Source organism: Triturus cristatus, chromosome 2_1 (genome assembly GCF_964204655.1).
Source record: "Triturus cristatus chromosome 2_1, aTriCri1.1, whole genome shotgun sequence".
Lineage (NCBI taxonomy): Eukaryota > Metazoa > Chordata > Amphibia > Caudata > Salamandridae > Triturus > Triturus cristatus.
This window is the reverse complement of record NC_140581.1, coordinates 345,798,305-345,812,255: the sequence shown is the minus strand read 5'-3', so window position 1 is coordinate 345,812,255 and position 13,951 is coordinate 345,798,305. Positions and strand designations below refer to the sequence as shown.

The 13,951-nt window shown below is 40.9% G+C and overlaps 1 protein-coding gene across 2 annotated transcripts in view; it reads right to left on the bottom strand.

Moving 5' to 3' along the window:
* Positions 1–13,951, bottom strand: part of ITGA1 (integrin subunit alpha 1) — an 880,323-nt gene that overhangs the window by 85,514 nt on the left and 780,858 nt on the right. For both annotated transcript variants that reach the window (XM_085631246.1, XM_085631248.1), the window contains exons 24-25: positions 11,126–11,225; positions 7,245–7,358 (exon numbers count right to left, since the gene is read on the bottom strand). In XM_085631246.1, coding sequence (XP_085487372.1) covers positions 7,245–7,358; positions 11,126–11,225 — 214 coding nt within the window. The remainder of the gene's footprint in view (positions 1–7,244; positions 7,359–11,125; positions 11,226–13,951) is intronic.

Sequence of the window (13,951 nt, the reverse complement as noted above, 5' to 3'; positions counted from 1 at the left end):
GTTTGCAATTTTCTAATAGCGAATTTTTGCGATTTGCTATTAGTGAGTTTTTGCTATTTGCTATTAGGAAATCGCAAACAGATATGCACAACAGTGTGATTTACACTGTTTGAGATTCCAAGTGGGACGCAATTGACTTATCTCATTAATATTCATAAGGTAGGTCGCAACTTGCGACCCATTGGGAATCGCTAAAAACACAGGGATGGTGGCTTGCTGGGGTCAGCAGACAACCGTCTCAGTGTTTGCTTTTAAATAAAGCAACTTTAAAAAAAAAAAAATCAGCCCGTTTTCCCTAAAGAAAAACGGGATGCATTTAAAAAAGAACAAGCATTGGAAATGCAATAGGTCTCGCATTTGTTGGAGTGGGAGCTATAAATGGCAATGCTTTTTACTATTGCAATAGGTCTTGTATTTGTTGGAACTGGTTTGAGACCTGGCTCCAGCTCCATATCCTCTGGGCAAGTCATTTAATTCCTCTAGGCCAAAAACACAAAATAAATAACATGACCTTGGGTATTGTAACCTGGTGCTGATGTAAATTGCTCTAATGCCCTTGACCTACATGTGTGCTACACAAGACTGCAAAAAAAACATAAAACAAATATTTGAAACCTGGAGGGGCCACATTCTAATCCCAGTGTTACTTCCCCATAAGCTCCATAACCAGTGCGTCTCCTCTCCGCGTGCCTCACTCGCCTAATCTAGCAAAATTGAAAGTTTGCAGAAAGAAACATACGATTGTCAAAAGCCGCTCAGAACTAACTTTCATGTTACTAACTGGCCTGATGTGGGCAAACAAGCACTAACCAGCTGTGTAAAGTGCAAACATAGACCAAATGACTTTTGCTGCTCGTGTCCGAAAACAGAACTGTTTCAAACTTAAGTCTGAGGAGCTCATGACACTGGTATCTTTCACAAGAAAACATGCGAGGTAGACATACATGAGAACATTTGGAGCAAGTTGGCACGAGGACACTGCCACAAGGACACTCTGCACCACTTTGGAAAGGAATATGCCTACATTATTCATCCTTCCTTCATATGACTTTTGGTTTAAACCACACACCATTTCGGTAGCTCTACTCTTAGATGAAGTAATGGGCCTTGTTAAAAAACATAAACTACTGGTTCAGATGTACCAGAGTCGTCTTATTCTGTATCCACTATGTTTTGTGCATGAAGAATTATGGGGATCATGTTCTAGATGCTAATGAACAACTGTTTACAGATGGAGCTAAATAAGCGCAATTTGATCTTTAATTTTCTACAGACACATTTTGTTGTGACACAGGCATATTCTCCAGATCTGCAAACTATACTCCAGCGCAGACCTCTTCGACAGAATTTTCCGATGTCCAGGTTTATGCTAGGCGTTTGGATCAGTGAAACACGTGCCCCAAAGTATGTTAGCATTTTGAGAAATGTTAGTTTAGGTTTGAGAAAAAACTGCCTCATTTGTCCGGGTCTCCAGAAATCTTCACATATCCCAGGGCTAAGCTTGAAGAAAAGGCTGCAATCATTTCACGGCAAAATGCCTCTACTGATATAATTAGGTATTAAGAAATAATCCTCTTTGCAGCTTTAATAATTCGACATCTATAAAAAACTACGAGGCATATGCACTAGCCCCTATCACAATCACAGCTTCACTTTTAGTGACGTTGTGGTAGTATAGGGGGCCTCGCCTTATTTACAACTTAACATGGCGTAATGCTACCTTGCAAATAAGGCCCCCTTTCACACTATGCTTAGGGTGAAAGGGGTGGGCAGTGGGTGTTGGGGTGGGCGTTCCACCGCAACACCCATTGTTTTTGACACTGCCCCTTATTTACAAGGGCAGTGTAAATAGGAGGCAGCGCCAAAATTAAGACCAGGAATAACCTGCTCTTAAGTTGGCGAAACGTGGAGAAATGCTTTATTTCTCCTCGTTTTTGCCGTTTCCATGTGTGCTGCATTGTGCATATTTACAAGAGAATGGTGGACCACGGCATATAACCAAAATTGCTAACGCCGCAATCCGCCTTTCTGAAAATGCAGGGATGTGCTGTATTTACAACAATACTGTGCACTTTTTCCCTAGTGTTGGCACTAAATTCAGCTGCCTAGTGCCAACAGGTTACCCTTGCACCATTGTGAAAGGGTGCCTGCGTTGCAGGAAATGATAGTTTATGTGCAGGAAGGTGTTCCTTCTTGCACATAAACAATCACAGAAGGTGAATTGTGACTAACCCTGGGCGGAGAAGGCGTAGTGGCACACCGTGGAGTTTCACTGAGTTAAAAACAAACTCAGTGGAACTCCGCTCCATTCTGCTCCGACCTCACAATATAAAAAAAGAAGAAAAAAAACACTTGCCTTCTCTGGCGTCTCCGAGCTGCCATCCTTCTCGCCGGTTGCAAACCCCGATGTTGTACGTTTTGCGTGGACTGTGCATGCGCATGGGCAGTCCATGCAAGAAGTACAATGTAGGGGTTTTGCAACTGCCATGGAGGAGAGACCACAGCGAGGAGGAGGGCAGCCTGGTGATGCAGGAGCAGGTAAGTGGGTTTTTTTCCTATTTTTTATTGGGCGTGGGCAGGGGTAACTCTGCTTCACCGCAGAGTCAGAGTTTTGCCTGAACTCTGTGTTCCCAACTGAGCGTGGAGGGGGCAAAACTCTGCAAACTCTGCTGGCGGAGCGGAGTTCACTACCCGGGCCTGATTGTATCTTCTATGTGTGCTGCAGAGTGCAGCACATATAGAAGTTGCAACTCGTCATTTGTTAATGATTTTTCATGTGCAGGAATGGACACCTTCCTGCACATAAACAATCACTAATTGAGGTGTCCTCATTCTATGTGTTCTGCAGAATGGAGCACACATAGAAACAGCAAAAACAAGAAGAAATTAATTAAAAAAAATCATTTTGCCAGGTTAAGACCAGGTTTTCCCTGGTCTTATTTTTGGTGTTGCGCCATATTTACATCACCCTTGTAAATAGGGGGCAGCATCAAAAAGCAAGGGGTGTTCTGGCAGAACGACCACCGCAACACCCATTGCCCGCCACTTTCACACTACTTGCTGCATGAAAAGGGGGCTTTATTCACAAGGCAGCGTTGAGCCACGTTAAGTGGCTTAACGCTGCCTTGTAAATAAGGCGAAGGGCTTATCGCTACAGGAACATCATTAAAAGTGTCGTTCCTGTGGTGGTAAACTCTTGTAAATATGCCCTTTTGTTTTCTTTTATAAATGCCATGAATTTTTACTAGGGCATTTTTTAAACCAGTTATTAAATTAATTGAGTAAGCCAGCTTTGTATTTCTGGCATATGCTTGAGAACAAACATGCCTGTTTTTATGTTGGGAATTTTCTGAAATTAGCCCTGCATAAACAAAATTTACACTAAGGGCCTCATTACGATGAGACCTGGAAAGCCTCCAACCGCAGATCGCAGTTTCAGTTTTGACCGCAGCATTACGATATAGGCAGTCGAAAGTGAAACCGGCTGGTCATTACGCCTGTATTCCGATGGGCGCAAGAAACTCATCGGCCAGTCGGAGGCCTGCTCGTAATCCTTATGGACGGCATTTTCTCCTTTAGGATTAGGATGTCGGTTTCGACAGGCTTTTCTTGTAGTGCTTTCCGAAATAGAAACCACACATATGCCTTTACAACGCATGCCTTTACAACAAATTTCATTGTAATAGCATGATTGGTAAAGGCATATGCGGGATTAAAGTTATGTTTGAAAATATATCGCCACCCCAAAACCCATACCCACCCTAAACCCTAAAATTACCCTTGCAACCCAAAGAGCCATACCCACCCTAAACTCTAAAATTACCGTTGCCACCCAAACCCCACACCCACTGTAAACACTAAACTTACCCTTCCCACCTCAAAACCCATTCGCAGCCTAAACTCATAAATTGACCCCTGCCATCCAAAAACCCATATCCATCCTAAACCCTGCCACCAATAAACCCATACTCACCCTAAACCCTAAAAACTTATACTTATCTAATTCCTTACATTTGAAAAACATATCCCTTTACCCTTCATGCCTTTACAATGAAATTTGTTGTAAAGGCATGCGTTGTAGAGGCATATGCGTGGTAACAATTTTCGTTGTGATGGTCATGCGTTGTAACAGCATTTGCATTGTTACAACCGTGTTGTAATGGTAATGCACCGTAATGACCACGTTGTGATTGTTGTTTCCTGCTATGGCTGATTTACGGCCACAGCACAGGCTCACATAGACAAACAGGAGTATGCGACCGCAACATGTGCGTTGCACCATGTGCGGTCGCATTGTAATGCTGCGGTCGGGCCCGCAGACCATAGGTCGGTCGGTTCCAATTCCGCAACGGTCACGTCTGGCCGACATCGTAATAAGGGACAATGTCTGAAATCTTCTTTTTACTGTTTTTAGATGTATTTATATGATGTATTTTTACAATGATATTTCTGTACCGGATGCTTTAATGATTGTTTATGAATAATCGGATAATGCTCATGACTGACTGAGAAAGATTCAATCAAAATCTTCAGAATTCATGAATTCATTTTTTACTAATGTGGTGTTTCAACTGCACCGATCTCAATTAGGCCTGGGTGAAATATTTGTTATGCTGATGCAATCTTGTGTGTTTTCTGGCATTTTGAGTTAATTTTGCGATGCAAAATTCCTGACATTACTGCACTACTCCACTTTGCATAACTTCAAGTAAATTCAGATAAAAATCTTATGGTGGGAGCACAGGACTGACTTGAATATATAGAACACAAGCGGCTGTTGTTTATGGCACTTATGCTTTTTGCCCATTTTTTTTAGCTTGAAATTCGTCCTCACGTCCATTTTGGACATGAGGATGCATTTCGTCACATAATTATATGTTTATTGTTCCCAAAAGTTGAGTAATTATGAAAAAGGAGATTTTGAGAACTTTGCACACTCTATTCATGATCCAATTATACAGACACCATTTTATGCAGAAAGGGAAGAAAAATAAGACATTTATTAAAGAAGATTCCCCGCTAGCTAACTAAGCGTTCATTGGGTACTGTGAGCTGCTCTGTAAAAAAGAATGCAAGAATCATTTGTCAAAAATAGACAGCCCACCCTAGTGGAACAGATGCATGTTATTAATATTATGCTATAAAGACTTACCCCCTTAGAAAATGAAAGGTTGGAGGCCGTTTTATATTTTCTATTCTTGCAAATTTAAAAGAAAGGGAGTACAAGCATTTTGTATATTATGAATATTATATAACTCTCCTTCAACGTAGAGTGACAACAATTACTAAACATAATTTTAGATTATTACACATCTATTTTTTAGATGTTTTCTGGATTCTGTGTGAACATTTAGAATGTACCTCACTCTCTTTTAATCTAGTCGTGCTGTCCCAGTCTTGTCCCTCTCACTGTGCTCCAATGATTAATCTGCTTTGGATGAGTGTGCACCCTGAATATCAAAACCACACTATCAATAGGACACAATATCAAAGACAGAATATAAAAAATAAAATATCAATGGGTTAGTAAGTCTAGAATTTCTATACCTAACTCCACATCTATGTGTCTATGCAGTACATATATCTTCAAGGTATGTAGATGTGGGGTTAGCAATAGTAAAACTATACTTCCCTATGTGCCCATACCCTTCAATATTTTGTTCATGGATAATCTTTCCTGAATATTCTTGCACCACAATGTTGTTGGAATTGATATTCAGTGGTACAATCCTTTGACTGGCTATCATAAGTCTCCAACCGTCCAACCTTCAAGATGAAGGCCGTATTTTGCTTTCTCCACAAATATTACGACAAATAAATGTTTGGCAGGAAACTTGAGAGTCTATGAATCATAGCTTTCATCCGATGAGGCGCATAGTTTTATTTTTTTACTTTTACATGTTTCAAAGAGGTGCCTACATGCACACATATAAATGTATACAAATTGGGCAATTCAGTGCTTACACTTAACCGTAGACTGGTGGACCTTTGCTAGCTTGTAGTTACACTTAAGCAGCAAATCCACTTCATTTTTTTTTTTAATCAATACATATGTTATCCGGTTCATAAACACCTTTCACAATCTTTAAAATCTTTCAGGACCCAAATTACACACCTGGGCTAGACTTTGGGGGTTCTAGCATAAGGTTTATGAATTTGGCGTGCACATCATTAGGAAGGCTTATAACTTTATTGGCATTCACTGTATTCCACTTGGCTACAGCCAAACAATAAAACTGGTAATGTGGAAAATCCACCATGCTGTAGTACCACTATATTATTTTTGATTTGCAAGTGTAAATGTCCACAGATCTTGGGGGCATATCAGCAACACCCGCCGATAATTATCGCTCAGCGCTCTTAGCGTGAAGATAATTATCGCCGGGTAACGAGGATTTGTATCGCTGAGATAGCGTGCTATTAGCAATGCTTATCTCCTCAGCGATAAAAATCCTCATGCTAACTGCCTAACGTGAGATTATCGCTGGAAACCCAGCGATAATCTCACGCAATGTGGCGTTAGCCTGCTGATAGGGACTCACAAACTTAGCCATGATATCCACCCTCCATCGGATATCATGGCTAAGTCAGTTCTGAAGCAGGTGTAAGGAAAGTAGCGATAACAGGGGTTATCGCTACTTTTCCTGACGCTATGCTTCATAGCGTGGGGCTTGATGATAGGAGAAATGTCGCTTAGCGACATTTCTCCTGTCATGTTAGGTCAGGAACGCCCACTTTGCATCTCATTAGAGATGCAAAGCTGGGCGTTAGGAATCCCCACACTAAAGCAAGATTTCACACGTTAGCGTGGCCTTGCTAATTAGGCAATAAAATTATCGCCGCTTTTTGGCCGAAAACGGCCGCAAAAGCGGCGATAATTTTTTATCGCCTGCTTGTAAATATGCCCCCAAATTCTGTAAATTAGGATATCGGGAATTTGGAAGTTCATTCTAGGTGAGAAAAAAAAAATCTGACTCCCACAATAAGCAGTTTATAGGCATGAATAGCACACTTTTGAATCTCTGGCGCTCCTCACCCAAATTAATGTGATCAGATAGATTCCTTGAGCACTGCCACACTGTGCGAGAATTCAGCAGTATTTCTTATGAATCGAAATTCAAGTCTTAACCAAAAAGCAGCAAAATTATATGTGATTCAAATATCTGTTAATTCATAGAACAGGTTTGCAGGAAACAATATGAAGTTGAACCGTGTAAAGGCTCTGTAGTAAGATCAATACTTACAGGAGATGAGGAGACATTGGTCAGGTACAGGATAAAGCTTCCACTTGGAGTTTCATATGGGAATGAAATCAGCAGACTCAGAGCTGGCATGTGAAACTTTACATCTTTCTCAATCTGGAAGAAACAGCAGATTGTATTACTAGCTCTGCCACATGTATTGTTGTAATTTAAGTTTTCGAACAGCATTAAATCAATATTTATTTCATTGCTAATGTATTCATTGCAATTCAGAAAGTATAAGTTTACTTAGAAACAGTCGCAACCTAGGCTATTTAAAATGTAAAGGTTCTTGATAATGGGAGTTTTACAACGTGTATCTCTAGAAATAGTTGCAGTCAATAAACCACAAATTACATGCAAACCAATGACAATGCATGACAGCTGGATTCATATGTGGGATATGATCCTAGCTGGCAAAGTATTTTGGCAGACAGTTAACCACAGATACTCAGTATGTATTTACAGAGGTGGTTATTTAGAGGTGGGTGGATGCAGAACACCTGGATAAAATTGGCAGATGTCTTGTCTCATCTGCTTATTTAGAGACCCTACATGGGATTATGAGTTTATTAAATTGATAGACTCTAAATAGGGCTGGCAGTTCATTTAACATATGTGATGAGGAACAGAAAATATTTAGCTTTTACTAAATGCTGGGCACCTTCATGTACATTGAAAATAGGTTGTTATATCATCAAAAAACAATCATCTGTAAGAAACTTTGGGGTATATTCTCAAGCCCCTATCGCCACGGGAACGCCACTTTTTCTGACGTTCCCATGGCGATAGGTACAGCGCCTTATTCTCAAGGCAGTGTTAACCCACTTAACATGGCTTTAAGCCATGTTAAGTGGTGTAACGCTGCCTTGAGAATGAGGCCCCTTTCACGCTAAATTTAGCGTGAAAGGGGCGTGCAGTGGGTGTTGCGGTGGGCGTTCCACTGCAACAACCATTGTGATCGACACTGCCACCTATTATCGAGGGCGGCGATAATAGGTGGCAGCGCCGAACTTAAGACCAGAAAAATCCTGGTCTTAAGGTGGCGAAACGAGGAGACATGCTTTATTTCTCCTTGTTTTTGCTTTTTCCATGTGTGCTGCCTTGTGCAGCACACATGGAAAAAACAAAATGCCATGGTTTGTTCATGTACAGTAAGGTGTCCCTTCCTGTACATGAACAAACGTTTTTAGAAAGAAGAGGTGTGGCGCTGCGGTCAGGGCGACTGACTCCGGAATCTGGGGATCACGGTTTGATCACCGGTGCTTGCAGCAGATTAGCCCAGCACCATGTGACTCTGGGCAATAGCTTGCTTAATCTTCCCGATGGCCCCCAGCGCCTAGAGACCCTTACGGGTGATTGTTCGTGCTTTACAAATGTGGATTATTAATATTATTACATATGTGGATATAGAAATGCCATTTTGTAACTTTGATGTGTGCTGCACGAAGCAGCACACATAAAAGTTACAAAATTGTATTTTATGATTGTCTATGTGCAGGAAGGGGCACCTTCCTGTACATGCACACAGACACCCTTGCACTCTGGTGCAAGGATGTCTGCGTTGGCGCTAAGTCGAGAAACTTAGTGCCATGGCCAGGGCCGGACTGGGAACCAAAACCGACCCTGGCAAAGTGCACGGCCGCCCCCCCCCCCGTGGGGTTTGGGGGAGTGGCCGAGCTCTTTGCCAGGGCCGGTTTTCGGACAATTTTGTTACAGGCCTGATTTTGCAGCTATGCTGTAAAAACAACCCTGCAACAAAAACGGCCCCCAGGGTCCCAAAACCGGCCCCAACCGTGCTGCTGACCAAGGGATTGCCCGGTGCCTGCTACAGCCAGTCCGGCTCTGGCCATCGCAGGGGGAAACTCCAGGCTGTACCACATTCTTGAGAATAGGGTGCAGCCTCGCGTTTCCGAAGTGACGGTGACAGGCGTTAATTCAAGGAGGCTAACGCCTTTCACTGCCACTTCCTTGAGAATATCCCCCTTCATTTTTGCAGGACTTGTACCTCACAGGGTGATGTGAAAGAGTTGACACGTCATGAGAACAAATACCTATAGTTGTGGAACTAACTCAAATCCCTTAAAATATGATTATATGTTATAGAATTAAGGGTATTAAGAAATACAGTTTTGAAAAACCTTAAATCCACCTTAAACATTTTGGAAATTTGATAAACTTCCTAGCAGCCAAATATTTAGGTGCTGCAAAATCATGTAGGTTTGGTCAGGCAAGAATGAGCTTAAAAATTCATATTTTTGTAAAGTTTAAGAGAATTGTGATATTGTGAACTTTTAAAAAATCTTTGGAATTTCCCCATACACCTAGTATAGAATCAATGAGTACTAGAGTTGGTTAGTTCCTATCTATTGAGTTTTGAAGAGCATATTTTATTTGAATTTGAGAGTTGGAATATCTGATGCTGTTAGAGGGCAGGCGGAATCAGATATATTTATCCACATTAAGGAAAACCATACATTTGGTTTGGAACATATAAGAGAGCTTGAACTTGTGTGGGAATTGGAAAGTTTTGAATTTTGATGCAGGGTATAGAGGAGAAAGTCATATGTTGTTTTTTTAGCACTTTGCAGCTGCATTGTTTTGAGAAGGATTATTGTGAGGGGAAAATATTCTTTAGTTGTCTATAGTTGTGGAAACAATTTTAGTCCAGCATATAAAATATAATTGGAACCTCCAACAGAAATGAAAACAGAGTATCCACCTTAGAATTACCAAAAATTGCTAGGCACCCAGCAGAAATTAAAAGGATAGTTCAGAAAGAGTATACCCTCTTGTTGGTTCACCGTCAACAAAGTACAAGAGCATTGCCCCACAAGGTTCCTTGAAGGTCCAAGTTAAGTATCAATCCATGCAACTGATGCAATCCACAGTGTAGAGATTAAGAGAGAAGTGTGGGAAAAGCATAAATGACAACAAGAACCAGGAATTTCAGAACCATGTGAAACACACATTGTTCTCTAAGTGGGTTTCTCCCACACTTTTTGGAGAGATCATTTAAGGGAACCTATCAGAGTTCAGTGTAAATCATAAAAATGCATCTCGGACAAGCCCCAGTGAAGATTCAAATAACACACCTAGGGAGTGGTGGGACAATGAAGTTCCTGTCAGAAGAAATGGGAGATCTATAGGTTTCAGGTAGGTCAATGAGTATTTAAGAAAATCATTAGTAATTGGTGATTTCGTAAGAAAAGGATTGTAGAATAATCTGCAGGAAGAGATCCTTTCTTCAACTGGGACTGTATAGAAGAGTGGGACAAAATAGAGCATTGGTGGCCTTTGGTTCACAGTGATGTGGCCAGGTGTCACAAAGCTACGCAGGAGAGTCAGAAGAAGTGCCATAACAGTGACACCCAACTTTGTCGTGTCAACCATACGCTTTCCTTGAATAACTTTATCAACAGCCACTGTGGGAGTGATCACTGTGGAGGAGATTTGGCTGCAATATTCAGAGCTTCTGTGTTGGTGACATTTGTGAATTTGGGTGAATGCTAAGACTATTAGCGACAAAATATTAACTAAGTCTTTCAATGAAAGCATTTTTAGAATGTTAAAGAAGGGAAGAAAATAAACAAAATAGTAATGGACATTATTATCAATATTAATATTACTACTATTATTATTACCATTATAATGAAACATTTATTGCAGACTAAATACATGTTTAATATAAACAATCCTCTGGTTTTTAACATGATCGATATTAAAATTGTTTGAAGAAAACTAAAAAGGACCAACATTCTTCACCTTTAACTGATTGATTTCCCAGTAATCATGATTAATTTGCTAAAAATAGAGTAAAATACAGTAATATACTAGACTTTTCTATATCATATTTAGATGAATGTCTACAATTGATTTCTCACCAAATAGCTGATGTTTACTTCAGAGCCAATGTTTTCAGTTGCATTCACTACAGTTGGTATGGTTTCATTTGCAGCAATGGTAACATGAAATTCTTTGGAACTTTAAATATTCAAGGGAACAAAACAAGAAAGGAAGAAAACTCAATATCAAAACATTCAGTACATGAAAGATAAACTTTGTGACACTTTCAAATTGTAGTTAATTCATTTTCTTAACTTAAAATAGAAACTCACTCCAAGTTAAGTAACTACAAAAGTACTGAAAACGAAAGTTCCACAAGTAGGACACAAACACAGGCAGAAGAGGGACACACTAGTGGTGTTCCATTCAGATGTAAATGGCATTTCAAGTGTGAATGGTGATATCAACGCATACCATCTTGTAAATGAAAATGTATTTTTCTTAATAGCTAAATGTGGTTGTGCTTCCTTTAATTTAGGATCTCTTTCATTCTGAACTTGGGTTTTTGGCTTGATGAAAAGCTCTCAATGAATTCTCAAATTATGAAGGTAGCCTCCACTACTTTGGTTACTGCCTGTCCAGGCCCAATGTACAGTAATATAGACATTGATTCTCTCTACGTCGGACTGAGGCAACATCCATGGCAAAATAGAAGTCCAAGGAGATACCCGCAAATGGATTGCCTCATACGGAAGAACCCAGAGATTCTGTCTCCCACCATTCATCTCAGAACCCAAGAAGATCATCTGTGGTGTCCCATAAGGATCATCCCTTAGCCCAGCCTCTTCAACAAGTACATGATCCCCCTGGCCAACACTGTCAGATTGCACTGACTCAACATCATCTCCCATGCCCACGACACCCAACTCATCCTCTCACTGTCAGAAGACCCCTTTGCCACAAGAGTCAACTTCCACAGATGTATGGTGAACATCGCTGACAGGATGAAGGACAACTGTCTCAAGCTCAACACAGCCAAGATGGAAGTCCTCATCTTTGAGAACAACACCTCACCACGGAATGACACTTGGTAACCGGCTGAACTCCGCCCTTACCCTGCCATGAGAGACCGCGTCCGCAACTGCAGCATCATCTTGGACAGCAAGTTAGCCATGCAGAAACAGGTAAATAAAGTCTCATCTGCCTGCTTCTGCACCCTATGCATACTCCATAATATTTTCAGGTGTCTCCCAATCAACACCAGAAGAAAAGTCACTCAGGCCCATGTCAACAGCAGGCGGGACTACGGGAACACCCTCTTTATAGGATTCAATGCACACCTCCTGAAGGGACTAAAGACAATACAAACCTCAGTGGCAAGTCTCATCATCATCCTCCCCAGACTGACTCACATCACTTCATAACTCAAGAAGCTACAATGGCTACTGATCCAGAAGAGATGCCAGTTCAAGATGCTGACCCATGCATCAACAAACAAATAACCTTCCACCAACCAACCAGACATAGATGATACACCTCTCTCTTCCTCGAAGACATCACCCGGATCCGCCAACAGCGGAGGATGCTCCTTCTCTCACCTGGCGACCAAAGCCTGGAATGACCTCTCCCTGTATCTTACGAACGATGCATCGTTTTGGGAATTCAGGAAAGGACTCAAGACCTGGCTGTTCGAATGAACTGAGCATCATGAAGCAGCTGGCTTCTCTAGCACCTTGAGACCCTCACGGGTGATTTGCTGCACTTTATAAATTCAGATTGATCCTTTATCTAGGGACCTCCAAGGCCTCACTCAAGCTTCTGCAGAAAGTCAAGAATGCAGCCACTAGACTATTTTTCCATCTCCCTAACAATTCCTCCACTTGCTTCCTATTGATAAGTGGATTCAGTTTAAAGCATTGTGCTATATGACAATGTCAGGTCCATAGTATCTTAGATCACTCGTGACAACTACAGTGCAAGCCTTTCTTTTCAATCAAGCAATAACAATCTTTCTATAGTGCCCAGAATTAGGAGAACACAACAGGGCGACCAGTCTTTCTCCTATCATGGTCTCTAATAGTAGAACACACTCTGCTTCTCTGAGAACATGTCAATTATTCTGTGTATTTCGGAAACTGCTAAAGACTTGGCTCTTCTAAATCTACTGCCTTTGTATGGTTCTGCTGTTATACCTACACATGCCTAGTACTGGGAAAGTCTATTGGGCAGCTATGCCCTCTATTAAATTATATAATATTAATCATAATAATTTCTCATTCTGCACATATTACCAGCTGGTTGAGGATTACTGATGCATGGTTATCTTCCAGAACCATAAATGCTTTAGTGAAAAGACGCACTCCTTTCTTCTGGTACACAGAATTTCTGAAGTGCCTTGGTTATGAGTTAACCCAATGAACAGAAATAGCAAAGGCAAAAAGTTGCAATTGCATTTTTAGTCCCAACTAAAGCATTTAGGAAAAACTGTTGCCGTGAGAAAGCAAAACTTATTTAATTGCATTCTTAATATAATGTAAAAATTAGATAGATAAAGTAATGTGTGATGATTCCAGGTACAGGGTGTAAAATACTCTATAGGAGGAATGATATCCCAAACAGATAATAGAACTAGGTGAGAGAGAAATATACTTGTCAGGGTGGAGCCATAGCCCACTCTCGGTGTCTTTTAATGAATTTGACAACAATAGGTAGAGCAAACAGCTGCGTTGGCTAGCCAGATCTATAAAGGAAGACACAGTAGTTGACATGGACATGATGTGGGCTGCTTCTATGGCATTTAAACACTAGGTCAAGGTGGATTCCTCTTTCGTTGTTTCCATTAATATGAGTAGGTGGTGAATTTTGCATTCCCAAACAAATACATACATGGGATTTATATCAAGTAATTTATCAAATCATTAACT